We start from the raw sequence: 26,956 nt of genomic DNA, 5'->3' as shown, positions 1-26,956 counted from the left end.
CCAGTATTTGGAGCTTTGTCTGACCCAAAGACAGAGTACAACTCACAGTCTCAGCCAGCGTACCAGTAGGTCACACTGGTTGTATAACAGCTGTGAAGGATGTGCTTCCATGCAGGCTGTCCATACTGATGTTTTCCCCAATATTCCCACAAGCTTTCTCTGCTCCTCTCCCATTCCTGTTCTTCTCAAGGGACTTATGTTCCACTTCCATGCTCTTGTGCACATCAGTCTTTGCCAAATAAAATACATCTCTCTGTTCTGCTGCACTTTCACAGAAGTTAAATATAAATGTTTGCTTTAATCATGGCAGCATCCTATGCTATGATGTATAGGACAGTGGTGAAGAGAGTACTGTGAGCTATATAGGGAGGTGTGAAATTATACCATCATCTGGAACTGAGTGGTTAGAAATAGATTTCCAAACTGGAATTGAAATTTCAGTACCACTTGTTTAAAAAACACTGAAGTTTCTTCTTTGCTGGCAGCAGAAAATGTTGTAACAGCATCCTTTTTTCAGACATCTCTGGTCCTTCAAGTCCCAGTCTTGACAAGGACCCGTAGGCAGAGTGAAGTGAAACAAAGCTAATGGAAGCTGTACATAGGCTCCTGGGGGGCAGTATGGCTTGGTGTGTTGCTCTTGGCAGTTTGAAGGGATTGTTGTTTCTCTCTCTTTTTTTTTCAGTCTGCAAAGTTTGGTGCATTTTTGGAATACAACAGCAGCTTTTGATTTGTTTTTTTTTCTGTCTTGAACAGGAGTGTGACCAGGTGCACATAGAAGATGTGGCATCTGATGATAACGGCCAGGATTTAAGGTGGTGTACTGAGGAATGCATGACACAGAGCAGATGCAGTCAGGTTTATTTTATGGGGCTTCGGGAAGGGACCAAACTGCAGTGGGGTTAAGGAATAGAGGCCAGCATTGTGCAGGGGCTGAAATTTGGCAAATGTTTATTTGCTGGGTGGTTTTCTGTGTTTGTTTGTTTTTCAGAGGGGGCAGGTTAAGACCTACGAAAGATTAAGACTTTTGGAATTACAGCATGAATTATATTGTCTAACTTTTGAATGTTACATGTTGTTCTCAGTCATGTGAAATGAGTGGAACTAGCACTCCAAGCTTGATGATTTGGGCCTTTGAGAGTCACCCTGCATTTTACATCCCTCTGCGAGCTCATCATTTACACACTCAGGCAGAGTGGATCAGTATGCTGCATTAGTGAGCTGCACTGGCTCATGGAAGGGTCTGATCAGTGCCTGTCTGTCAGGAAGAAAGAAACTATGCTCAGATTTATCACTGCAGAACGAGAGGGTCTAGTGGGAAAAATGTTTATATCAAAGAGAAGAGAGCAAATAGCAAAGGAAGGTTTGGTACTGAAAGGTGAGCAAGAGAAGCTGCATCAGTGCATTTCAGTAGAGCAGCTCCAGACTGGCAGCAGGTGAGTTAGGTGTTAGTGCCCATTGCTCAGAGCAGCTGGTCTCCTGTGTCAGAGGTGCAGTGGTGGTTGTGCAGAGTTCTTCCTCGTGGTGCTTTTCCACCCCAGCCAGAAAGGTTGCTGTGATTCTGACACTGTGGCACACATAACAGGGCAGTTTTTCTTTAACAGCAACTACAATTTCTCCACGGATGGCTTCAGTGGCTCAGGAAGTAATGCCAATCACAGTTCATCAGTTGGTGTGCAAGGTGGAGTGGACTGGATGAGGAAACTGGCCTTCCGCTACCGTAGGGTACGAGAGATCTACGATAAATACAAAACAAACGTTGGAGGTGAGTGCTGCCATGCACCAGGATCTGGGACACCAAGCAGAGCTGGTGACACCAGGCTTAGTCTTTCTTGGTAGCAGTTCCAAAGCTTTTGCTTTCCTAAATTTGTTTGAACATGAAAAGTATCCATTGTGCTGAATCTCTGTGGGATCTGAGGGGGTGCATCTTCCAGAACTGAACAGCACTGCAGTGCAGTGTTTGAGTTACCACGTAGACAGAGGTCAGTCAGTCCTGTGTCTTATAGAAGGGTCTGGGGGCAGTGTCCCTTTGCTACTTCTGAATGAAAGCCTGCCTATTTCTGCACAGAACAGGCCTAAATGACTTTACATTATTCCACTTAGGAGGCCTTTTCATGTGTGTCTTCATTATTATGCCATTGTCAACAAGTAATATGTTTACCCTTTTGGGTGCTGTGCTCGCAGTCTGACATGACATCTCTAAGTCTGTTTGCAAAGTCACTTAAAAATGTTCTATTTGTGCTTCCCTTCCAATACCAAGGCAGGAATAAAGATGCAAGCCACAGCTGTATTTCATAGCAAACATCAGTAAAGTTCTCTTTAGTCTGAATCTTGGCATTGACATCTTTAGAAATGGGAGCTGCTGGAGCTGCTCATCTGACCAGTAACTTGTCCTGGTGGGTTTCAGGTTTGGGTGCCCTTAGCCTATGCAAAAGAAACTTGATACAACAATTTTGTGGACATTCTGAGAAGTGGGTGATCAAAACTATAACTTTCAGCTATAGAAGTGTAAGTCTGCATTTCAGTGCTCCACAGTTACCTTATTTCTGGTAGGGAGCAGGCCATTTTTGAGTATTTTATATGTGGGAAACCCAGATGTGGAGTTTTACTGTGTGTCTGAAGATACATGGTGACATCACACAACACCTACTTTTGTGTTCTGAGAACTGCATTTTGTGTCCTGAGAGCTGTACAGGGCTCAGCTGTGTCACTGGGAGCTGATTTCCCCCGTTGTCTTGTTATAGTCTCACCTTTCAGATGACTTCAGTACGATGTTGGCTGTGGCAGAGCAGGCAGGTGTTGACTGAGCTGTGGCTCTGTCTGTTAGACCTAGCAACTCAGCTGAATTAACTCGTGTTGCTTTCCAGGCCTTCTCAGCCCACAGAAGAGGGAAGCTCTGCAGCGACTAAGAACTGATATAGAAGTATTAACAGATTCTTGGCTGGAAACTGCATTGAAGTCTCTGCTACTCATACAGTCCAGGTATGGAAGCTGGAAGCATGTCTGTCGCTGTCTTAGCAATTCTGCTCTCTCAGTGCAGTTACAGTAGTGCCAACATGTCATTGTACTGCTGCTTGTCTCAGGTTCTGGGAAAGGAAGTGAATGTGTGCAGAAACTTCACTGCTGAGCACCCTTTGAGACCTTCCTGTGACAACATCCTTTGTTAGGAAGGTCCTTTTCATAAGACTGTGCTCACAGAATTGCATTCCTGCAGAAGAATATCTGTTTAAAATAAACAAAGAAAACCAAGCTCTGAGCCTCAGAGTGGCTGGGCAGCAAAGTTGATGGCACCTTTGGAAAGCTGAGCAAGCTGCCCAGGCCAAGTGGCCTTCAGCACTATACTGACTGCTGATAAAACTGCTTTTAAAAGTGGTTTTTGGTTGTTGTTTTTTTCTTTCAGAAAAAACTGTGTGAACATCCTGATCACAACCACCCAACTGGTGCCAGCTCTTGCCAAAGTTCTCCTGTATGGATTGGGCGAGGTGTTTCCCATTGAAAATATTTATAGTGCAACAAAAATAGGTAAGGGGCTGTGCTGGGTACCTGGCACTCTGGTGATTTTTGTGGATTAGCTGGGATTTTTACATTGGAAACACAGTTTCTGCAGCTCAGCAGCACTTGTGACTGAGGAGACGCAGATGATTGCTGATAGTGATGGCTTCAGGTCTTAGAAACCAAACTGGGTGTTCTCCCCATCACAGTAAGACAGGAATGTATTTTTATTCTGGGACAGCAGGGCTTGTTCAGGCTGTTTCTGCCTAAGGCTCATTGTAGTGGGATTGTGTTTTAACAGGCAAAGAGAGCTGCTTTGAGAGGATTGTGTCCCGATTTGGAAAGAAAGTCACCTATGTGGTAATTGGAGATGGGCATGACGAAGAGGTTGCAGCTAAGCAGGTGGGTTTCTGTGGAGATGGGGTAATGGGTTGATTCAAAGGCAAGTTACAGTGGCAGTCTCTTTTGCAGGGACTCTTCTTCTTCAAGCCAGGGGCAGTGAGTGAGCACTTTGCCTTTAATGCAAGATCTGTCACTGTTTTAACACAGAGAGTTAATCTGGCTCTCTGGTGTAAGTTTTCTCTTTTGCTCTTGTTCAGGATTGCAGTTGTGGTGTATTTGCAGTCTGTTAGTGTAACACTGTCCCTGTAACAGAGCACTGTGGTGCAGTATCATAGCACAGATAAAGCCCTCTCTCAGAAGCACTGAGGGGGTCAGGACTTGCTGGGTCAATATGCAGCATCTGCCATTAATTCTGAACTACAGAGGAGGAGGAGCAACCAGTTTGATTGATTTGGACAGCCCTGAATAGGCCATCCACCTGAAACTAAAGGCAGTGAGGTGCACAGATTGCAGTCAGGGCAGCATCTCTCAGGCTTCACACTGTGCCATGTGCCAGAGCTGTCATCCACATGGATTCCCTCACAGTCCTGCAAAGGGTTTCCTCTGTGAAGCAGCACCTCACAGACAGTGTGGAGGTTTCCAGCGTGGCTTTGTGGAGCAGCTGACAGTCAGTGCTGGTGCCTGTCACAGAGAGGTGTGCAGATAACATGGCCTTCAGATAGTGGTGTGCTTTGTGGCTGAGATCTGTCAGTGCTGTCACAAATGCTGTGTTGCACAACGCTGCAGGTGTACCTTGGCTGCTTCCACCCTGCTGTAAAATCACCCCCAATAAAACTGACTTTATCTTCTCGTTGCAGCACAACATGCCTTTCTGGAGGATCACAAACCATGCAGACCTTGTGTCCCTTCACCAAGCCCTCGAGTTAGACTTCCTGTAAGCAGCTGGAGCAGAGGTGTGACTGCAGCTCCTGCAAGCCCTCTCTGTCACTGGGGAGGCAAAGATCTCATACAAGTGGGGACTTAATTTTCAGCTTGATGAAGAAAACAGACGTGATGCAAATTGTACAGTAGACACCAGGTCATTTCCTCAGGAGCACAGACCCAGCCAAGTCCAAAGGTGTCCTGTAAGAAGCACTAGACTCAGCAGAGCTAGAGCTTGACTGACGAAGAGACTTTGGGATTGCAGCTGAGTCCTTCTGGCAGGTAGACTCCAGAGAGAGGGGTAATGCAGCTGAGAAGGCTCTTTCAGATACTTCTGCTTTTCTATTCAGCATAGTTGTAGAACCCAAGTAAACATAAAACCTTATTTTTATAGAAAAATACTGATGGCAGAGCTAAACCCTCCCTTGTTTTGCAAAGCCAAAAAGAGCTATTGTTTGTTTTTTATTTTATGTTTTATGTTTTGTTTTGTTTTCCACGGGAAATTAATGAAAATGTCAAAAATACCTCTACTGCTGTGAAAATGTGTCCTCTCTCCTTCTCTGGGTGTTCAAAAGCAGTTAATTTATTACAATATCCTTACGTTATTTCTTCAGTGTGGGATTTATGGAAAGTTAAAAAAGGAAGGGAATATTTCTGGGAGCAGTGGTTCCTCGTCCAGGGAGGTGTTGCTGTTGGTTGTTCCCTTTGGCTTCTAGGCAGTGTGTATACAGTGCACATGACCGAGCCCTGTTAGTGAGCAGGGGATCATTGGATTCCAGCTGTCCATGACCCAGACCCCACTGATTTTCACTCTATGGGAAAACGAAGCTGCCCACGAACCTTAGAGACAGAGCAACACTATTGAAGAGAGTGCTGAGATGTGAACAGAGTCCTCATTTGGATGAGAAGTAATTTGAGAGAGAACTAAATTCTCACGAATGCTACAAAGAGGGATATGATAACTGATGTTTGCCTCTGCTTTTCTGACTCCATTTGTGAGAATATGTTCCCTTCAGTAGAATCAGATTGGAATTTCTTGTCTTCTTTGCATTAGCCTAACTACATAGTTAGAAACAAAATAAAATCCTTGACAAGAGGTACTTAATTCAGTAACACACTGTGACTTGCCAGCCTGGAGCACGCTGGCCTTGGAAGTGATGGATACACTGATTAATTTTATTTTTATTTTATTTTGTTTGCTACCATCTCAGAAAATAAGTCTGGGGTCAGTGAGCTGCAGTACTGCTAGCCAGCAAAGCAGCTGGAGGCTGGGGGCTGCTTGTGTGCCAGGTCAGGCTGCAGTCAGTGGTGTGTGCCACCCCCCTGTGCCCCCTGATGGCCTGAGGTTTGTGTACAGAGGACGGATGTCTGCTTTGCTGCTGAGCCCAACACCGCAGCTGCACCCAGACCCTTCCAGCCCAGCATCACCCACCCGTGTCCTGTGGTGTCTCAGAGGCACAGTAGGGAGGACACTGACTGCTCATGTTGTGCCCACAAGAGTGGGTGATGTTTGCTGCGTTCCTTTCATGGCATTAATTACTGAGGAATCATTTATATCAGTGCTGGGGGAGTGCTGGGGTGGTTCAGCATAAGCTGTGTCCTGTAAGGGACCGATGTGAGGTGTGTGTCCCTGTGCTCTGCTCACCACTGCTGGGGCTGCTGAGGGCACGTGGCAGGGATCCCTGGAGCTGAGGGACTGGGCTCAGAGGTCTCTGTTTCAACTCTGGTTTTGGCTTTAAAGATAAATACAAAGCAGAGGAGTTTGCCTTTCTCTGAGATGGCCCCAGGAGTCGGAGCCATCTGTTCATCCATCAGTTCAGCACTAGATGCTGGCCAAGTGCTTTGCTCACAGGTGGACATTCCAGATCTGTGTATCTCCAAAACCTCTGCCCCAGGAGTGCAGAGCAGGAGGGTAGAGATGGTGCAGGGCCATAGTTTGCTGCTGGAGCCATAGAATGGTTGGAGCTGGAGGGACCTCAGAGCCACCAGCCCCTGCTGCGGGCTGCTTGCCATGCAAGCATCCATCACACTGCCCAGGGCCACATCCTGCCTGGCCCTGAGCACCTCCAGTCCTGGGTCAGGACTGCTGACCACCTGGCAGGCCCTGTGCTTTACTCCCAGTGCAGAGTGTGGCCGCTGCCTCCTGCAGCCCAGCGTGGGGGTTCAGGGCTTTCAGGCTCTGTTCTGTGGACACCGAGCACCCCACAGCCACGGGGCCCTGCTTTGGTTGTTTACTTTAAAATGTTTTAAGGAAATCTTAGCTGAGTGGGTACCTACTGCAGCCAGTGGCATTTCATACTGATATTTATACGATGTCTCGAATGTATGTAAAGTACTTTTATAACAGGAGGTTGATGGTACGTTTCTGTGTTCGTTTAATAAAGGCTGACCCAGCGATTTTATTTTTTCCCTCTGCTGGCTGCTCTGAAGTGTTTTCCTGTCTCAGGCAGCGGGGGCAGAGCCTTTACCCAAGCATTGATTTGCTTCTGTGTCCCTTCGCTGTTCCCATCCCGGCTGTAAGCTGAACTGCTGACAAATGCCAAATGGAAGTGGCCTCCTCCTGGCTCCCCCACCACCGTCTGCTGCACAGACACTGGGGCTGCCCTTGTCCTGGGGGAGCTCACAGAGCCCTTTCTGTGCTCACATGGGAGCCCTGGGGCTGCCCGCTGCCGTGTGTGTTCTGTGTAATGGGAACTGTCCTATGAACTGGAAAAAAAATAATAATAAAGTCTTTTATTTTCTATAGTCGCTGTTTCTGCCTGTTGTCCAGCAGCCCCGTGGTTCCTCCCCAGCTCTGCTGTGGCCGTGCTGGCTCAGGGCAGTGCTGCAGTGCTCTCTGCAGTGTCCTTGCCCGGGCTCTGAGGCACCTTGTGGCTTCTGAGGCACAAAGCACCTTTTTCTTTTTCCTTGGTCTTTTTTTTTTTCCTTCCCTTTTGCACACATCCAGCAAGTAACCCTCCTCCCAGCACAGCCACGCCGCGCAGTGCCGCCGTCCCGTGCTGCTGCACTCACCCAGTGCTGGTGACCCGAGATGCAGTGTGGGCACATCCACGGCCGTGGGTAGCGCTGCAGAGGCAGAAAAGCCCGACTGCAAACAGACGTCAGCCACTGCCGGGCAGGGAGCGAGCCCTCCACTGCCACGAGGAGTGGCCGTGGCAGCAGACATCAGACGAAGCACGGATTGGGTGCTTTCTTTTTTTTTGTTTTTCTTTGGAAAAGGTGAATAATAAATAACGAGACCCAACCAACAGCGCACTCACACCGTGCAGGCGCAGCACCGAGCCCGTCCCAGCTGCGGCAACGAGCGGCCAGACTGCAGCCCCGGGGCACACAGAGCGAGGACGGGGCAGACCGTCCCCAGCAACACGACCCGCTTCAATGAGGCACGACCCCCCGAGGAGCAGCGCGGCCTCACACCGCAGCCGCCCCATTCAGCAGCCGCGGCTCCGCCAGCGCCGACAGCGGGAAGTGGCTCCGCGCGAGGTAACGCAGCCGTGAGTTCAACAGCTCCGGCTCCGAAACGCTGCGGAGCTCCACCCCTCCATCGGCCCCTCTGTCAGCGTCCACCTCATCGCCTCCGCTCCGTGGCGGTGCTCTCACGTTGGGATGCAGCCACTCGTAGTAGGCGACGCGCAGCAGCAGCCCCAGCAGGTAGCAGGGCAGCGCGGTGCACAGCACCGGGATGAGGTACGGGTGCTGCTCCTCGGGGGCGCGGCCCCAGAGCCAGGCCAGGCTCAGCAGCGTGCTGTCCGCCAGGATGAAGCCGTGGTAGATGATGCTGCGGTGCAGCGTCCTCCCCGGTGCCACGTTGAACCAGCTGAAGTAGAGGATGACGGCCACTATGGCGCGGTAGAGCTGCTCGGGGCCCGGCGACTCCATGAAGTCGGTGCCCTGCAGGCTGACCCAGAGGAACATCGCCAGCCACACCAGCGGGAAGTGCACGGCCACACCGTAGGGCCACAGCAGGGCGAAGAGGGCGAGCGCCAGGATGCGGGGACAGAGGAGGAGGAGGTTCCATAGGAAGTAGACGACGGAGGAGCCCCAGCCCATCTCGTACTTATCCAGCAGGAAGGAGCGCAGGGACTGGTGGTAATCCAGCAGGGACCAGGTCACACACAGGAACGCAGTGCAGATCCCCACTCCTGCCAACAGAACAGCAGCCATGCGGAAGGCAGACCAAGCTGGGGCTGGCCCTGCTCCGAACCTCCCATCCCCCAACAGCTCTGAAAAGGAAACCCCGCCAGCAAAGCGGCGGCTTCGGAGGCTCAGAGCATCAGCACCTCCGTTTCCCCTCCCCTCGCTTCCCCGTTCCTCCCCTCGCCGAGCAGGAGCCGGTGCCGCTCCCGGGGATGCTCCCCCGCTTTGCCCATTGTCAGAAGTTCCCACTCCCAACTCAACTCCAGTTCCCCCCAGGCCCAGTGTGACCCACGAGGATAAACGGGGCCGGGTCCGCTCCCCCGTGCACAACCCCGAGGGGACGGCTGTGGGGGAGCACCTCCAGAGAGGGCAGCACAGCACCGCATCCCCGGCCCCCCAACCCGAGCACCGCACCCCCGGCCCCGCACCCTGGGCAGGCTCTGCCTTGCTGGTGCGCAGGACGCTGTAGAGGAGCAGGGCGAGCTGCGGGGCGCTCTCCAGGAAGGTCTCGAAGAGGCGCAGCATGCTGATGTCGTGGGCCAGGAACGCCATGTGGGTCCGCTCCTCCTCCGCCGCCTCCTCCCGGCACAGCCTCCATCCCAAGCGCAGCGCACTCACGCACCTACGGGAGCGCGGCGCGGTGAGCGGGGCCGACCCCCGCAAGCGGAGGGGGACGCGGACCGGGAGGGCCGTACCTGTAGATGTACCCGAGCTGCAGGAGGTGCAGCGCGGCGAGCAGGCGGCGGGACGGCGCGGGCCGCAGCGGCGGCGGATCGGAGCGGAACCACAGCCAGCTGCAGGCCTGCCGTGCGGCGGAGCCCGCGGCCCACAGCCCCAGCCCCAGCGCCGCGCAGCCCGGCTGCCCCCCACGCGCGTACCCCGCCGCCACCCACGCGTCCGCGCCCACGTCCCACACCGCGGCCGCGCAGCCCCCCGCCGCCAGCAGCCACTGCCGCGCCCCGAACCGCGCCGGGCCGCGCTCCGCCATCCCCGGCCGCCCCGCCCCGAGCACCGCCCCGCGGCGAAGTGCCGCCCCCCGCGGGAGAGGAGCGCTCCCCCTCGGCTCAGCCCGGCGGGCGATTCTTTCCAAACCGTCGTTTTTGAAGCCGTCGATTCGGGCTCAGCGTTACCCCGAGCGCTCCCGAGCAGCGCTGCTTCTCCTGAGCCGCACCGGGGCCGCCCCGTTCTGCAGAGCCGCGGCTCTGCTCGAGGCCGCGCAGCCCCTGCCCTCACTTCTCCCTGGAGCTGCCTCCAAACAACTGCTTACAGTTTGCAAGCACTCATCCACTGTCTCATCCACTGCCCCCCAGTGTCCCTTTGGTTCACGTGTGGTTCCTGCACGAGCACAGCAAGGCACAGAGGGTTTCTCACAGTGAGGGAACCGAGGGCAGACACGAGTTGAAAACACCAAAGGGAAAGCTGCCTGTGCTCTGCACTTGGAAAAATCAAATCCAGTCACACTTCCCACGCTGGAACCTCATCACAGATGCAGACACACGAACACTGCAGCCCAAACTCAAAGTTCCCACACTGTCAAAGGAGGCACCGACACTCCCCAGCTTCACTCACACCCCACAGGCAAAGCTGCTGCTGCTCAGGGCCACCACAAGCAGACCTTGCAGCTCAGCAGCTGTGATGTCTTCAAGAAGAGAACTGCTCGTGGCAGCTCTTGTGCAGGCCTGGCCTCCACATCAGCACAGCTGCCTCAGCAGGAAGACCAAGGCCCTGCTGCAGGTCAGCCTGCTGCAGAAAGGCTTTGTAACCACCTCTGACGCATCCAGCTTTCCTAGAAGTGCTCAAATCAACGTCACAGAGCTTTTACTACAAAGCACCAATCAGTTCTTGCTTTTCAAGTAAGTTCCCCATTCCAAAAGCATTCACAATTCAGGTGCACTGTGAACCCGCCCTCTCTTCACTCGTGCTCTCAGTCACGAGAGTGTTTGCTGGGGACTGAAGATCCCCAGGAGCAAACAGAGTAATAAAACACACACGCTGCTGACGGGCGACGTGGAGCTGTTGGCTTTAAGGCACTCCTCATATCTTGTAAAATCTATTTCCCTGATGGCACAAACGTGGTCAGCACGGCACGTCTCCCCACACAGGCTGAGGTCGTACAGGACAGAGTTAAACTCATAATACTGCTGCAGATACTTTGCGTCCGTGGAGATCCTCTCCAGCACTGTCTGCATGGAGCGTGCGGAGCCGTCGGGCACCTGGAAGGTGTGTGTCAGCCTGTACTCCTCCTCCCACACCGGGGCCATCAGGTTGGCATGAGTTAAGTTCAAGTAGTAAGTCACCACATCCTGCAGGGTGAGCGAAACAACCATTCAGCAATGAAAGGGGAGACAAATACATTTTCAGAGAGTTCAGGTTTTTTGTTTTGTTTTTTTTTGAAGGGGTTCAACAAGTTCATCAGTTCCCAAAGTGCTGCAATCCACATTGCCTGTGCGTTGAACCAGGTGCCAAAGGAGGCTAACTCGAGGCACTGTGAGCCAGCAGTGTGCCCAGGTGGCCAAGAAGGCCGATGGCATCCTGGCCTGGATCAGGAACGGGGTGCTGAGCAGCACTGGGGAGTCATCCTGCCCCTGCACTCAGCACTGCTGAGGCCTCACCTCGAGTGCTGTGCTCAGTGCTGGGCACCTCAGTGCAGAACGGGCACGGAGGTGCTGGAGCAGCTCCAGAAAAGGACAACGAGGGCTTGGAGAGTGTGCCCTACGAGGAGAGACTGGGGGAACTGGGGCTGTTCGGTGTGGGGAAGAGGAGGTGAGGGGAGACCTCATTGCTCCCTTCCAATATCTGAAAGGTGCTCACAGTGAGAGCGGGGTTGGGCTCTGCTCACTGGTGACAGTGACAGTACAAGGGGACGTGGCCTTCAGTTGTGCCAGGGTAAGTTTAGGTTGGAGATCAGGAAACACTTCTGTACAGAAAGGGTCGTTCAGCACTGGGATGGCTCTGCAGGGACGTGGTGCAGTCCCCATCCCTGGGTGTGTCTGAATCCATTTGGATGTGGTGCTCAGGGCCACGATTGAGCAGAGGGCTGTTAGAGTGAGGGCAGCATGGGTGGGTCGTGGTTGGACTCGATGATCTTTGAGGCCTTTTCCAACCTGAGTGATTCCATGATTCTATAGTTCTGCTCCTGTGAACCACATGGAGGAATTAAATACTCTTCTAGAACCTCAGAGCAAAGCAGGAGGGGATCCTCTACCTGCACCTGAAGAGTGTTTGCATCATAATCAACCACTCGGATCCCAGGGTTGTTGGCTCCGTTGCTGACTCCAGGTAATGTTGTTTTCCAGGGGGTCACTCCAGGGGCCAAGAACATGACATTGATTGGAGAACCTTAACAAAAAGGCAAAACAAATAATGAATGGCAGAATTCAGAATGCAGTGAGCATCTCATGAACAGCTCACTCTGCAAACAGGCAGCTCTAATTCCAACAGTACACGCATAAAAACCACTGACCAGCACAAGGGATTGAACACTGGACTGCTGCAGCCAGAAAATGATTTTCTAAAGCTGTAGAAGACATTTGTGGTGAGAGCGTGTGCAAAAGAGCCACACTCGAAGGACACCCAGAGCACTACCCATAACCCCAGTGCAAAGATTTGTCATTGTTCCCTTTTGTCTCAGCTCATGTCTGAAGCCCACCAGTACAGAGCAGGACCAGCAGCATGGCTGGAAACTATGAAATGTGAGTGGAAACTGGAAGGAGGGCAGGAGCGAGGGACCACCACTGCCATTGTGTTTTATTGACTGAAGTACTTTCTAAAGTAGCTTGTAAAATGAGATAAAAATAAGCCTCTTCTGGCTTTCTCAGCTGCATCCAGCTGGCAGTCATTGAAATTCTCACTGACAGGGGTGTTCTGGGGGTTGGCAGATACTGTGCAAACATGAGGGCAACCAGAACTGGTACCTGTATCACTGTAAAACATGCGAAAGCTGTCTGTGTGATGGTGCCCATAAAACTGGGCAGCAATCACTCTGTGGTGCTTCTGTACAATTTTCAAGTATCGTTCATTAAAATTGCTCCTGAACCAGGGCTTGCCTCGTTTCTTCTCAAAGAAGCCAGGAGGGATGTGACCCACAATATAGACCTGCAAGAATGAGGAGCTGCACTGAGTGCACTGCCCACACAGAGTGCTGGCTGGCAGTGATAGCACAGAGGGGAGATCAGGAACAAGAAGAGCTTCCAAACTGGGAGCTCTACAAAGCTTTTTAAAATCTTATTTTAATACCATTTCCTGTGCTTTGGAGGCATTGGTCAGCGTTTCTTCCAGCCACTGAAACTGCCCTCCAGGATCTTCCTCCCCAGCTGTCTGCTTGTTCTGGTCATAGTACAGATTGGTATTGAGAACAATCATTCGCCCCCTGGTATCTGGGCTGGGCAGCTTCTCACTGTAGAAAGCTCCTGCAAAAGGCAAGCAGAAGGGAAAGAGCTGCAGGTCTGGTGCAGCTGAAGGTGCCAGCAGTGCTCTGAACAGGCTAGGTTGGGGATTTGGTGTGATCCTTCACTATGCATCTCCAGTCCTTCTTAGACATCCCAGGGTGAAGGGAATGCTGACAGGGACAGCATGCAGGACCAGGAGCTGGGCAGTTGTAGAGAGCCACAGCACTAAGCCTACAACTGCAGCCTACTTAAAAGATAGTGGTTTGTTTTTCCCCACCCCCACTGAAGCTTACCACTCTGCATTCTCTGTGTAACTTGAAGAAAGAAGGAAAGACTAAGGCATAAATAAACTTCTCACATGCAGGAAAACACTGTAAATCAGGATTATATTGGACCTTTTCTCTATAAGTACTGCTGCTGTGAGCATAAAAGCATGGGAAATTACTCATGGTATTCTCCTAACTACCCCCAGCCCTCCTGAGTGCTGCTAAAGTGCACCAGTGGTGCCATACCTGCTCTGAACAGAGGAACAGAAGCTTCATTCAACCAGGAACGCCACAGTTCTGCTGTCTGGTTGTAGATGCTGTTCTCCTTCCCTGGAAACTGATTTTTGGGGTGGAAATCGTGATTACCCATTGCTGCATAGACTTTAGTATCTAGGAACAGAGAAAAGGTGGAATGGAGAAGTCTGTACTTGTATCAGAGTTCCTCATCATCAAAGCTCTCCAGTGACTCAGACAGAACATCACCCACACTACAGCCACATCGACTGCAGATATAACACTGCAAAGACCCTTCACTATGGATGCTGTGGGGCTCCTTGCCCTCCTCAGGGCAGGACACCCCAAAGACAGAGCAGTCAGTGAGCTCTCACTGTCTGTAACACTCCCTCCCTCACTGCTGATAAATAGAAAGAATTTTTGCAGGCTTTTCTGCCTAAATGAGTAATTAGAGAAACATTTATTTTCCTCTCTTCTGAGCGCATGAACCAGAAACAACAACAGTGCATCAGACACCTCAATTCAGACACACCTCACACCGTACAGCCACTAAGAGGACAAACAAGTCATACTGTCCACAGCCTTCCTGGGCCTTTCCCCTTCCCAATTCCATTGTTGTTGCACACTGATAAAATCTTCCCATGAAGCTCTGTACTTCTCTCCCCTTCTTGTTCTCATCCTACCTGGAAATTCCTGTTTTATCAGAGAGGTTAGGTTTTCAATGATGTGCAGAACCTTTTCTTCTCCGAGCTGCTCATCAGGGACATGGGGAGTATCATCCCTGGAAAGGCAAAAACAGCACAGACATTGCTTGTGGCCAGCAGGGCACATGCTCAAAGCAATAAGCAAGGCACAGGATGTGCACTTGAGCTCTCTGCTTTTTCCCCCCTCACAGAAGGTAAAGTCAAAGTCTCTGGGGGCAGGAATCAGCACTGTGCTCACTGGCTGAGGCACTGCAGGAGTGTCAGGGAACTGCTCAAAGTGATAAGCTGCTCCATTTAAATCTACTTTGACAAAACTTAATGTGAGCATAAGAAACTGGCTCACCCTCATAGATGGTACAGCTGACCGGGCATCGTGCAAGAGAGAGCATATTGCAACCTCGGGTCAAAATCAGCTAAGAGCAGGGAAACAAAAGTTGTCTGCATTCAAGAGAACAGCAGGATGGCTAATCCCTTGAAAAGGAGCTAAATAAATGCTTCTACTAAATCAGTGACCACTGAGATCTGTCCCAAAACCTGGAGCATGCACTTCTATGTTTTCACTACTATGCCTACTGCATTTGGGGGTTACAGAAGCACAGAATATTCAGACTGGTAAAGATCTCTCACATCATCCAATCCAAACCATCAACACCATCCACTCCACCACGTCCCTCAGTGCCACATCTCCACGATTCTGGAGCACCTTCAGGGACAGTAACACCACCACCTCCCCAGGCAGCTCGTGCCACTGCATCACCTGCTATTTAAGAGAAGTTCTCCCAAAGATCTGTGCTCCAGACCCCTCACAGCTCCGTTCCCTTCTCTGCACACACTCCAGGGCCTCACTATCCTTATAATTATGAGTGGCCCAGCGCTGAGCACAGCACTGTGGCCCCAGCAGTGCCACCCGGAGGGACGGTGACCTGAGATGACGCTGTGGTGACACAGCCATAGTGCCGTGAGCTGCTCAGCCATCACACTGCTGCCCCACGTTCAGCCGAGCATCACCGCCACCCCCGGGTCCTTCTCCCTCACATTTCAGCACCGGGTCACCTCCACTGATGCAGACGTTGATAAGCTCAGCGCGCACCTCTAATTCATCACTGACACCCACACTGAAAAACGGCGCGTCGTCGCTGCCGAGTTTGCTCGTGGAAATAAATGGGAGGCGTTACATTCGGAGCGAGCACGAGGGGAAACGAACGACAAACGGAGGCGAGCGTCGCGCGGGGCCCTCACCCGGTCCAGAGCACGAAGTCGGGCCGCGGCAGCAGGCGGCTCATGGCGGACACGGCGGACTGCAGCAGCAGCCACGGCGCGTCGCACAGGTAGCTGCCCCACGGCCCCGCGTCCGGCGCGGCCCCAGAGCCGCCCGACGGACAGCGCTGCCCGGCCGCCACCGCCGCCTCGTAGCCGGGATCCCAGTGCGCGTCCGTGAGGTGCCAGAAGCGCCCCGCCAGGGCCACCGGGCACAGCAACAGCAGCAGCACGGCCGTCCGCATCGCGGCCTCCTCCGCCCGCACAGCATTACCTGCCCACCCCTCCCCCTGCCCCTCCCCACGGTGTAACCGCGCCGGCTCTCAGCGCCGCGGCGTCCCCGCCGCCGGAAGTGGGCTGAAGGAGGGCTGTCATTGGCTCCCGCCGCCGGAAGCGGTTGGAAGAAGGAAAGCTGTGACTGGCTCCCGCTAGCGGAAGCGGTCGGAAGAAGCGGGGCCGTGATTGGCTCCCGCCTTGGCGCGGGACGCGGTGCGGCCGGCGTTGCGCTCGGCCGCCATGTGGAGTGGGCAAGGTGCGCGCAGCGCCGGGACGGGCGCGACCCGGGCGCGCTTCCCCTCCTCACGGCCCTTCTCCTCCCTTCACAGGTCACTTCGACGGCGGCTACGGCCCCGCGGGCGGTTACACGCAGTCCCCGGGAGGCTTCGGCTCCCCGACGGGCGCGCAGGCCGAGAAGAAGCAGGTAGGGCCGAGCGGGGCCGGGGCAGCGGGCGGCCGCTGCGGAGAGCTGAGTTCGGCCCAGTGCTGAGCGTGCCGCGTTCCCCTCCCCGCAGCGCAGCCGCTCGCAGAGCATCGTGCCCTGCACCGTGTCGCAGCTGCTGGCGGCCGAGCAGGTGGACGAGGCCTTCCGCATCCACGACGTGGAGATCTCGCAGGTGGGCATCCGTCCCCCGGCGGGGCGGCTCGGAGGGGGCTGCGGGTGCCTCTCCCCGCCCCATGACGGCCCTCCCCTCCCCGCCGCAGGTCACCGTAGTGGGCATCGTGAGGCACGCAGAGAAGGCACCCACCAACATCCTGTACAAGGTGGATGACATGACAGCGGCGCCCATGGACGTGCGGCAGTGGGTGGACACGGATGTAAGCAGTGAAGCTGTTCTGAGGTGCAGCTACAGGGGGGAACACTGTCAGATGTAGAGCAACCTGAGAGCTGAGGCAGTGATGTGCTTATGAGAGCCAGGCTGGGAACTGCATAGCAGAGTTTTGTGGCTGTGTGATCTCCTGCTCCGTAGTTGGTACTGTGATAGTGCTGCTTCTTACACACAGGCAGTGTTGCTGGTAAATGTGTCTGGAGGTGAAAAGCTGGGTTCACGCAGGGAGTAATTAAAGAGATTGTCAGTTGGCTTGTCTACACGTTGACCATAAGATTCTCTGACTACTTTCATCCCTCACACTGTGTTTAGTGTTTGAATACCTGATGTGCATGTGGTTGGTTGGTTTGTTTTTAAACTACTTCGTGTTCTTTCATCATGTTCTGTGAAAACCCCTCAGGAGGGGACAGAGCAACAGCAGAACGTGCAGCTGGCATTGGCTGCTGTCAAACATACAGTGCATTCAAATAAACATTTTCCAGCTGTAGTTACATTTACCTAACTGCTCTTACTGATTGTCTGAACACGTGCTGTTTGTGTTTGCTTGAAGTAGGAATCCTTTCTTAAGTCATTAAGTATGACAGTTGAGAAATGGAAAGATGAGTCAGCATAACCTTGCTTTCTCCTTTCCTTCTCTGTAAGGAGGCAGGTAGTGAGAATATCGTGGTACCCCCGGGAACTTATGTCAAAGTCGCTGGTCATCTTCGGTCTTTTCAGGTAAGATCACGTGTGGCTCTTCAAGAAGTGAGCCAAAGTGCAATTACCAACTGGTTAGAAAGAGAACTTGCCCTGTCTGCATTGTCCTGCATGATTATATAGGAAAACAAAGTTCAAAAACTTTGCTAACTGCAGGCAGGCAAACTCCCCACCCACTGCTGCCCCTGTTCCTAGCTAGAATGTTTAAATTAAAATGTCAAGCATGTTTCTGTTGCTACAGTGTTAATTGTTTTCTTCTTTTCTCTGAAAGAATAAGAAAAGTTTGGTGGCGTTTAAGATCATGCCTCTGGAAAACATGAATGAGTTCACCACGCACATACTAGAGACTGTTAATGCACATATGATCCTCAGAAAAAATCTCATGGTATGTAGGTGAAGATCACGATTCCATCACAGCCAGTCCTGGCTATACTGGTTATCTCCTAAGGAGAGGGACTTGTGGGTTCAGTGGGAAATTGTATATAAGTTGTAGGTCTGGACTGCAGTGAGGGTGTGATGAGAGTCCTGGATTCCTTGGAGAAACATTGTGCTGCAGTCAATTTTCCTTGATTCCTTTTGGAAATCTGTCTTTAATTACTATACCTCTGAAAGAAGACCGAGTCTTTCACACCATGGGTTTGCAGCCACAGCTCTTTTACTCTTGCAATTGCAGTTAGCATCGAAAGCACCTCAGTCATTTACCTCTGCTGGAATCAGTGACGTGGGGGGCTATGGTGGAGGCAGCCTGCCTGTGAATGGACTCACAGCACATCAGAGCCAGGTGGGTGCCAGCATCTTCTCCAGGAGCACAGCTGTCTCAGTGGGCACTGCTGCTGTGCAGTGTAGGACAAAGAAATAGAAGCTTAGTTGTTCTTGGGAGACTGGTTGTTCTTCTTTGGCCGTGCTGTTCAGTGTTGATAGAGCTCAACTGTGTGCTGATGGTGGTTCATGCTCTTCCAGGTGCTGAACCTGATTAAAAACTGCCATTCTCCAGAAGGTATGAGTCTTCAAGAGCTGAAACTTCAGCTCCACAATGTCAGCATACCAACAATCAAGTAAGTGTGTAGAAAGTAAGGATTCGCTTCGAGTCCAGGCAGTCCCTTCTGGAGCCTGCTGGAAGCAGACAGAGGAAAGATGTGGGCAAGGCCGGATCCTTACTTGTTTTAACAGTGTTTTGTGATCTGATGTGTCCCCGGCAGGATGGAGTCAACCTGAGTTTTTGAATTCTTCAGTGGAACAGTTTACAATGAGCCATTGTCCATAGAAATGTTAAAGCTTTGGGAAAACTTTATGTTTGTGTTGACTATAGTGGAGCAGCACTTGATAAAGTGCTGATGAGATGCAGTCTCTGAGTGCATCTCTTGGCAGATGCCAGAAAGGAACAGTGGTGACGTTGGGCTGTAGGTGGGAAATGGTTGAGAGAAGGGCATTGATGTGGGCTGGGTACTAATTGCCTCTTTTTTTGTTGTTCAAAGGCAAGCAGTTGAATTCCTTAGCAGTGAGGGACACATCTACTCTACTGTGGATGATGATCACTATAAGTCCACGGATGCTGATTGAAGTTCTTTCTGCCTGGATTTGCTTCTGAGCAAGTGCTTATCTGTGTCTCCAGTTAACCTGCTGAGCTTTGCAATTTGCTCTTTCTAACCTGTGCAAGTCCCAGTTACTGAGGGAGTGCCTACACCTTGGAATTCAAGGACAAGCAGAACACTGAGGGGGATTCTGGTGACTGGATTTGATTAACATGCCATGACCATGTGATGGAAGTGTGAACAGATTTGGGAGAACTGAACTCAAAGCTTCAGATCCTTCAGTTTGTTTTTGTCTGTTAGAATGAGCCCCCTTCAAATCTTGTGTGCAGATTCTTTTATTTCTTCTAACACTTCTTCCATGTCATTCACAAAAGGGGTAGCCCAGAGAAATATTCTCCTACTGTACAGTGATTACAGCTAGATTTGTAATTAGTTTGTGCATTTAAATCTGAATTTGTACTATGAAGTCAGTCTTGTTACTAGGGCTTTTGAATATTATTTTCAATAAAATCTGAGCTGGGGTAGTTTTACTGCTTCTGTGACTCTGGAGGCTTTTGTTCTTCCCTAAAGAAGAAAAGCACTTGGTAGTAAGACTCAGATGTGTGGGTAAAAACGTAACCCATGCCTTCACAGGATTTGGTTATCCATACTTAATTATTTCCTTAAGCTTTTGAAGTGAATAGCTTTAAGGGGTCAAGCTGATACGAACATCTGGACAGGAAAACATCAATAATTCTACTGAAAGAAGCTACACGTTGTACCAGTGATCCAGCTGAGCCAGGATGGTTGCTGCCAACAAGAGTGTGAGGCTGGGGAACAGCACTGGCTATTGGTGATGCAGCAGTGAGGAGGTATTGAGTTCACAGCTCTGCTTCCTCTGTGGGGCCCTGCTTTGCTCAGGGAGGCCGTGTGCTGAAGACAGTTCCTGCATGAACTTCCTGTCGTGGAAAATGCCAAACTGAAAGCTGGCTGCCTCCTGGGAACTGTCTTGCATCTGCTGGTAGGAGTGTGTGTTCATAAATATTCAGAATCATTTAATGACCCTGAGGGGACCCAAGAGTGTGGTTTCTGTGGTGTGCTTAGCACTGCTGAAGGCAGGACCTTGGATTGTTCAAGCTGACTCCTGACAAACTGAAATGCATTTGCTGCCTGCTGGATGGGAGCCTTGATTGCTGTGCTGTGACCTGAGAGCTGCTTCCTACTTTTCCCCCATCTCCAGCTCGTGCTCCCTGCTCAGCAGCTGGGTGTGTGGCTGCAAACCATGGGTTTCAGTGCAGATTTTGTTACCTGAGAGGTGATGTGACCTGGCTTTGGAAAAGTAGCTCTTCCCACAATGCTTGTGTGAGCCTGGCTTCCCTACCAAGCGTGTCTGTTTCTGTTGGTAGTGCTCCAACAAGCTCCATGTATCGTGCTGGAGTTCAGGCAGTGGCACAGCTGTAGCCCATGGTGTTCTTCTGGGGCTAAATTGTATGGATGTGTAACACATGAGCTTCTATGCTATGGGATCTGGCAGACCTAAAAGCCAAAAGTACTGCAGTTTTTTCCTGTGGAGGGCGTGTAGATGAGGAAACAAATCCATGATGATTTCTGGAAGTGCGGATGAATGGAATTGCTTGCAGTATAGAGGAGGTGTAGGACTCCAGAAACGTGATCTGACGAGTGAGTTAAATCGTCTTCAACCTGGGAGGGAGTTTAACTCTTTGACTAGTGCACCTTTTGCTGTTTAAAGCATCCAAGAGCATCTGGCCATGCTGTGAGAGGACACTGACACTGAGTGTAAATCCCAGGGTGGAAGCACAGCAAAAGAAGGAAACCATCCCACATCCTATCGAGGGCTTGAGATCATCACTGCAGCTTTGTAAATCTGTCCTAGATTCCCGGGTGAGGAATGCCACAGCAAATCCAAACCCAAAGCTACTCAGAAGGAGAGAAAAAAAAAAACAGTGAACAGTTTGCTAATAAGTGAAATTTATTTTCTAGCTCTGATTTGTACCTGCTTCTAGTCTTAAGCAGCTGGGACTGGAAATCGCCCTGTGCTGGTGCTGCTGGTGACTGGTGGTGCCTTGTCCCATAGGGGTGGGGCACACAGGGAAAGCCAGCAGTGGCCTCTCATAGATCCCAGCAAAGTGACCTCAACAGAGGAATCACTCTTAGAACTTTTCAGTCTGAAACGATGATGAGTGTGGCACATCCATAGGATCCAGCCAAGCTGTGGGTGATGTTAATGCCGAGGAGCATGGTGAGATACACATCCCGAAGCCTTGGCTGGCAGCTCAGTGATATCTTGGTGGCTACTCAGTTCCCAGGACGGTTGTCCAGCTGCTGTGGTGCAACTGGAGAGCCCCACAGGCAACGGCTGAGGACACAATCTGTGCCACGACACAGTCACAGCAGAGCAGGGGGCACTTATTGTGCACGTGTGGCTGTTCCTCAGGCACGGGAGCTGCTTGCATCTGAGGAAAGTGGGCACATATCTGCACAGCTGAGGCAGCTAGAGGCTGTGCTGTGGATCCCCGAGGTTGTATTCAGCCTTTGTTTAACAGCCTTAATTTAATGTAAGGTTTAAGAATAGTTGGAGTCTGGACAGCTTCGGAAACCAGAGGATTAAAAAGGAAGAATAGCCTGCACTTTGCGAATCGTCTTTTGAATGTTGCCTTCAATGCTTTCATAGTCGTGTTCATCACTGCTGCTCTCCACATCTGGAAGAGAATAGTGCAAAGTATGGAAATGGAGCTAAACCATAGCAGAACTCCTACAAGTGGGTGCCCCCTCCTCCCTGGCTTGGTGATGTGCCCACAGGAGTGCTCACGCCAGGACGTGGCAATAGATAGCCTCAGTGAGCTGGGGACAAAGGCCTGGAAGGAGAAGGGCTTCTTGCAGTGGGGTGCCAGCTGCTCTGCCCCAGCAGAAACCAGTTTCCAGTGCCGTGGAGCAGGAACATTTCCCATTTGATGGCAGATCAAGGTGAAGTTCATTTCCTCATTGGAGGAGGCCAGGCCTTGCTTCCCCTCGTGCCGTGGTCCATGTCTGGGACAAGGCAGTGGGGCAGTCACCCCAGGGATGACCTGGCACCTGGCTGCAAGTCCCCCAGCAGTGCATCCCTGCCCCTCATCCAAGTGAGGACAGCGGTTCCCCCAGCTGCAAACATTCCTCACCACCCCCTGGGGTCTGCATCCCCTCACCTGCGTCCCCAGGAGCGTTGTGGAGCTGGGGGGCTGCCGGCCTGTGGGGGCACGGGCTGTACTTGTTGGGGATGCTCCGCTGGACGGGGAAGCTTTTCACCTTCAGGGGCAGCGAAGGAGCCGGCTGTGCCTGGGGGCTGGCGGGGGGGCGAGGGGCTGAAGGGCACCTTCCCCTGGAGTGTGCCCGGTCCCCTCGCCCCTGGGCACGGCCTTTGTGTGCCTGTGCCTTCCCATCAGCCGCCTTTGGCTTGGGGGGCCGTGGGGGTGGTGGGGCTGATCCTCCCGGCAGCTGTGCCAGCAGTTGGTAGTAGAAGGCCTCGGTCAGCTCCTCCACGTGGGAGCGGTGCGTGGACGGGGCCTGGGTGCCGACGGGCTCCCCGGTGAGGACGACGGAGAGGTCCAGCCACTGGGGCGGGATCTCAAAGCCCTCGTCCGGCTCCTCGCAGAAGCTGCTGACCAGGAAGGGCTGGGAGACACGGGCCTCCAACCGCAGGGAGGAGAAGGAGCCCAGCACGTCCCGCTCCAGCGCCGGGTCCGTGCTCACCACCCGCACGTCACACGGCAGCGGCAGCCGTTCCAGCAGCTCCTCCAGCCCGTACTTCTTGCTGACGCACACCTCCTCCACGAAGCTTCCCCCCAGGTCCAGCGGCAGCAGGAGCTCCTCACCCTCCTCTCCCTCCTCCTCCTCCTCCTCCTCGCTGCGGCGCTGGCACAGGAGCCGGGTGCCATCCGCAGTCTGCAGCAGCTGCCGGGCCTCCAGCCGCTCACCCACGCTGAGCGGGGGGACATCATCCCCACGGCCCTCGCAGTCCTGCGTCACCACCACGTGCAGCCGCTGTCCCGGCTGCAGCCCGGCCGCCAGCTCCTGCACCCCGGCGAACTGCCGAGGCCGCCGGCGGAACCGGCCCCGGTACGACCCGGAGAGGAGGAAGCGGCGGGCGCTGCTGCGGGCCGAGGCCAGCACCCTCCAGGCGTGGGAGCAGCTGTGGATCTGCAGCCGTCGCCCCTTGTGCAGGCGGGACGCCCAGGAGCTCTCGAAGACGGCGGTGCCGTGCGGCCCCTCCAGGATCTCGGCCTGGGCCGGCAGCAGCTCCTCCATCCCCAGCAGCTCGCTCAGCAGCAGCGGGCGGGCGAAGTGCACGTCGTGGGACTCCTCTGTCACGTCCTCCACATCCACCTCCAGCGTGGAGGGGATCTTCACCTGGTCCCTGCGCACTGCGGGAGCAGAGCTGCCCTGACCCTGTGCTCGCCCCACACTGCACCCACCCCCTCCTGCAGCTGCCTGCGCCAGCACCAAACCCCGATCCCCTCCACCACAACGCCCTTCCCGACTCCGCCGCTGGACTCACGGTGCATGGTGGCCTGCACCTCGTAGACTGGGCTCAGGAGCAAGGCGTGGGGGCTGATGGTGGGGCACAGCAGGGGCTGGGTCTGCGTGATGCTCTGCCCCAGTGCTTGGTGCAGGGTCAGGCCCTTCTGCCTGCTGCCTTTCAGGGAGGGTCCCTGCGGTGTAAGGCACGGCGGGGAAGCTGGGGAGGGCTGGAAAAGACCTGTGGGATGGCAAGGCTGAGCCCCTTGGGGCCACAGAGGGCTCCTGGGGAGGAGGGCCCCACGGGGAGAAGTGGAGTGTGAGGTGATGGGCCACACCGGAGCAGCCTTGCTCACCTTGAAATGTCGGTGGCAGCTCTGTCTTCTGCCCCGTCTGCACATTCTCACAGATAACCTTCTGCAGCGTGACAGCTGTGACTTTCAGCAGGTCCCCGGTTGACAGGCAGCACTCGTTGCCAGAGATCTCATACACGGACCCTGCGGGGTGAGGAGACGTTGTCACATGCTTGGCAGCAGCTGGATCTGCAGCCGGAGCTGCCCCTGCACCTCCTGTTCATGTGGCCTCACGGGGATGGGGACTTCTCACCCCACCCAGGAGTGGTGTGGGAAGCTGTCAGCACCAAGCACATCTGGAGCTGTTTGCATGCTGGTCAGAAATCAGGTTATTTCTGCCCAGCTGACTCATTCTGAGCCCGGATGCTTTGATTACTGGTGGGTAGAGATTGTTTGAGCTCACACAAGATCACACAACGTGGTGCTGCAGCTGGAGACATGGATGAGTGGAACAGAGAGGCAGGGCACCCTGGGGGCTGTGTGGGGTGGGCAGCCAGCACTGCTTGGGCGGCATCAGGAGTGTCTGACATGGTGAGAAGGCTCTCCGTTGTCTTAGAGGGGTCATGAGCAAATCAAGAAGACTGGAAAAGCAAAGCTCCTGACAAGGGAAGTCTTTGAGAAGGTTAAACATCCACCCCAAATTGAGCTACTGGGAAGCAGCGCTGCTCGACCCAAACTGCTTCTCCTTCTCTTTACAAGTTGGTGTAACCTCAGCAAGTGCCACAACGGTGATGCCACAGTGGGCAGAAACCCAGGGGGCATTCCCAGCATTTTCTAGAGGCCCAGAAATCCAGCAAAAGCATTTGCTAATTTCTGACTCCATTTCACCCACAACACTGCTGAAGTGCTATCAGGACTTCACCTCTATCTATGGTGCCTTTGTGGTCTTGGCCCACAGTAGGAAGTGGAGAGCTCAGGTAAGACTGTGAGGCTGCAATCACGCTCCACTCCTTGCAGCGGGGCCAGGAGCACTGCTATCCCACCTCCCTCCATCCACTGAGCCACCATCCCTGCCAGAGCCCCCACCCACAGGTGATTCACTGCCTGGGTGAGAGCTCAGATGGCTTTTGGTGCCCCATTGCCTTAAGGAGAAAGGTTTGTGCCATCACCGGGCACCTGCTGGCGTGGAACCAGGCTTTTCAGGGCAGGAGGGAGAGCCCTGGCTGCGGTGACATCACGGGGGGATGTGGGGCAGTGGCACAGCCTCGGGGGATGAGGGTACACAGTACTCACCTTGGAAGTAGACACCAGAGCATATCCTGAGGATGCGGGGAAGGGTGGCGGGGTCCAGGGAGCAGATGTATTCCTGGAAGGAGAGGGGCTCCATGCCCGCTCTGCTGGGTGCTGTGTGGGCACTCTGCAGGGAGTGACTGATGTAGGAAACAGCTCTGGGCTGTGCTTTCAGTTCGGCACGCTTTTCACTTCTGCTTCTCACAGGAGTAAGTTCCTCTCTGGCCACAGCCCTGCTCTGCCCACAGCTCTCTGCTCTGTGCAGAAGGGCTGACGTTCTGCTGACACCCACACCCTGGCACCCACTGCAGCCTGATCCTTCCCTGCCCTGTCCTGCTGGTGCTGGTGGTGGCTGAAGGCACAGCCCCCAGCTCTGCCATGGTGCTGCCTTGGCTGTGCTGATGCTCCAGGCTGCCCTGCCCAGGCTGTCCCCACTGCATGTGTCCCTTACACCAGCTCTGTGGATGAATCAGGCAGGCAGACAGTGCCGTGGGACAGAGGTTGGGTCTGAGCAAAGCACCTCAGAGCCAGCAAAGGGCTGTGCTCAGGCTGCCCTCACCAGCACGAGCACCTCTAGCCCGCTCACATCCAGGCATTCAGATCCCATTTGCACAAATATCCCCTGCACTGTGCAAGGGAAACAACATCTTGGAGATCTGCAGCTCCAGAATAGCTTTCTCTTTGTTAAAACTTTTCCTCCAGTTCAGCTGATGAATAAAACTGAAACTGCAGGCTTGGAGCAGCAGGAGGATGGGCCTGCACGTGGAAATGAAACTTGGAGAAAAAAGTTTTTTTAAACAGATGGTGCACAAAAGTATGCCTCTCTCTGCTTTGACTCCAGCTACAGAAATCAGCTGCACTTGTTTCCTATTGGAACAGGAAGAAGCAATCTGATGGAAAGTGTGCTGCAGCACGGTGACTCCGTGCACAAGGCAATGTCACAGCAGCAGGGACATCCAGAGAGCATCCACGTGGAGCTGGACTGCCCTTGGCACCAGAGCAGGTCGGCTGTGTCAAGGTTGGGACAACCTACAAGGGTGGAGACTTCCTACCCTTCTGCATTCTTTCTCCCATACAGAACGTTTCCTTAATGCTCAGCCTTGTGTATCCCAAGCTGCAGATGTGGCCACTGTCCCTTTCTGTCTTGTCTGCCACTGAGGAAAAGGATGTGGTCTGAGAAACTGTCCTGCAAGCAGCTGTGGGCTTCTTCACCAGACTGAACTAGCTCACATCCCAAAAATTCTCATGCAAGCCCAGACTTCTGCCCATATTAGTCACCCTCTGTTGGGTCTTCTCTATACATCCCTCAACACTGCTCAGTGCAGCCAGGCAGCAGGAGCAGCCTCCCTTGGTCAGCCAGCTGTGAGCTGGTGTTAGTCCTGCACAGTGTGCTCTGTTCACAGCCATAGAATCACAGAATGGCTTCTGTTGGAGGGGACCTCAAAGCCCACCCTGTCCCTGCCATGGGCTGGGTGTCCCCCAGCAGGTTGGGATGCCCAGAGCCCGTCCATGGGCTCGGGCACCTCCAGGGATGGGCACCCACAGCTGTGGGTAAAGGATAGATGGGACATCAGGAGCTTGCAAGTGAGTCAGAGGCCAAAATGCCTTTGGGGAATGGGTGTAAGGCATCTGCAGAGCTGCTGCACAGGGTGGGAGCAGGTCAGGGATGGTTAAAGCCACTGAAGATGATCATCCTCTGTGGACCTGTACTGTGCTACCAGCCTGGGGAAAAACAGGAGGGAGGCTGGAAACAAAGAGTGAGGTCAGAAGTCAGCAGGGAGAAAAATATGTTAAAAGGTCATACAGGAAA

General features: G+C 53.2%; 5 protein-coding genes across 8 annotated transcripts in view; 2 read left to right on the top strand and 3 right to left on the bottom strand.

Annotated features, from left to right (window-relative positions):
- Window positions 1–5,848, top strand: part of EYA3 (EYA transcriptional coactivator and phosphatase 3) — a 218,572-nt gene extending 212,724 nt beyond the window's left edge. For all 4 annotated transcript variants that reach the window (XM_065744434.1, XM_065744433.1, XM_065744432.1 and 1 more), the window contains 6 exons: window positions 754–812; window positions 1,602–1,762; window positions 2,865–2,979; window positions 3,398–3,519; window positions 3,791–3,891; window positions 4,689–5,848. In XM_065744434.1, the coding sequence (XP_065600506.1) occupies window positions 754–812; window positions 1,602–1,762; window positions 2,865–2,979; window positions 3,398–3,519; window positions 3,791–3,891; window positions 4,689–4,769 (639 nt within the window). In that variant the 3' untranslated portion in view covers window positions 4,770–5,848. The remainder of the gene's footprint in view (window positions 1–753; window positions 813–1,601; window positions 1,763–2,864; window positions 2,980–3,397; window positions 3,520–3,790; window positions 3,892–4,688) is intronic.
- Window positions 5,849–8,163: 2,315 nt separating this feature from the next.
- XKR8 (XK related 8) lies at window positions 8,164–9,877 on the bottom strand. The gene is made up of 3 exons (XM_065744394.1): window positions 9,585–9,877; window positions 9,318–9,511; window positions 8,164–8,894 (listed from the first exon to the last, which is right to left on the bottom strand). The coding sequence occupies exons 1-3, from the start codon at window positions 9,875–9,877 to the stop codon at window positions 8,164–8,166; spliced, it is 1,218 nt and encodes a 405-aa protein (XP_065600466.1).
- Window positions 9,878–10,685: 808 nt separating this feature from the next.
- On the bottom strand, window positions 10,686–15,983 carry SMPDL3B (sphingomyelin phosphodiesterase acid like 3B). The gene is made up of 7 exons (XM_065744356.1): window positions 15,721–15,983; window positions 14,461–14,558; window positions 13,790–13,933; window positions 13,126–13,298; window positions 12,804–12,984; window positions 12,095–12,228; window positions 10,686–11,192 (listed from the first exon to the last, which is right to left on the bottom strand). Exons 1-7 carry the CDS (start codon window positions 15,981–15,983, stop codon window positions 10,818–10,820), a joined length of 1,368 nt encoding a protein of 455 aa, XP_065600428.1. The 3' UTR covers window positions 10,686–10,817.
- Window positions 15,984–16,590: 607 nt separating this feature from the next.
- RPA2 (replication protein A2) lies at window positions 16,591–19,607 on the top strand. The gene is made up of 7 exons (XM_065744457.1): window positions 16,591–16,631; window positions 16,720–16,833; window positions 17,487–17,561; window positions 17,812–17,925; window positions 18,214–18,321; window positions 18,501–18,595; window positions 19,016–19,607. The coding sequence occupies exons 2-7, from the start codon at window positions 16,789–16,791 to the stop codon at window positions 19,098–19,100; spliced, it is 522 nt and encodes a 173-aa protein (XP_065600529.1). The 5' UTR covers window positions 16,591–16,631; window positions 16,720–16,788; the 3' UTR covers window positions 19,101–19,607.
- Window positions 19,608–21,054: 1,447 nt separating this feature from the next.
- THEMIS2 (thymocyte selection associated family member 2) lies at window positions 21,055–25,254 on the bottom strand. The gene is made up of 5 exons (XM_065744344.1): window positions 25,150–25,254; window positions 23,920–24,060; window positions 23,604–23,804; window positions 22,255–23,469; window positions 21,055–21,771 (listed from the first exon to the last, which is right to left on the bottom strand). The coding sequence occupies exons 1-5, from the start codon at window positions 25,241–25,243 to the stop codon at window positions 21,677–21,679; spliced, it is 1,746 nt and encodes a 581-aa protein (XP_065600416.1). The 5' UTR covers window positions 25,244–25,254; the 3' UTR covers window positions 21,055–21,676.
- Between the last annotated feature and the right edge of the window lie 1,702 nt (window positions 25,255–26,956).

This window comes from Cyrtonyx montezumae, unplaced genomic scaffold (genome assembly GCF_038088225.1).
Source record: "Cyrtonyx montezumae isolate F1298 unplaced genomic scaffold, pur_monq_1.0 scaffold_31, whole genome shotgun sequence".
NCBI lineage: Eukaryota > Metazoa > Chordata > Aves > Galliformes > Odontophoridae > Cyrtonyx > Cyrtonyx montezumae.
Note: the sequence above shows the minus strand (reverse complement) of the source record. Positions and strands in the feature narration are given on the sequence as shown.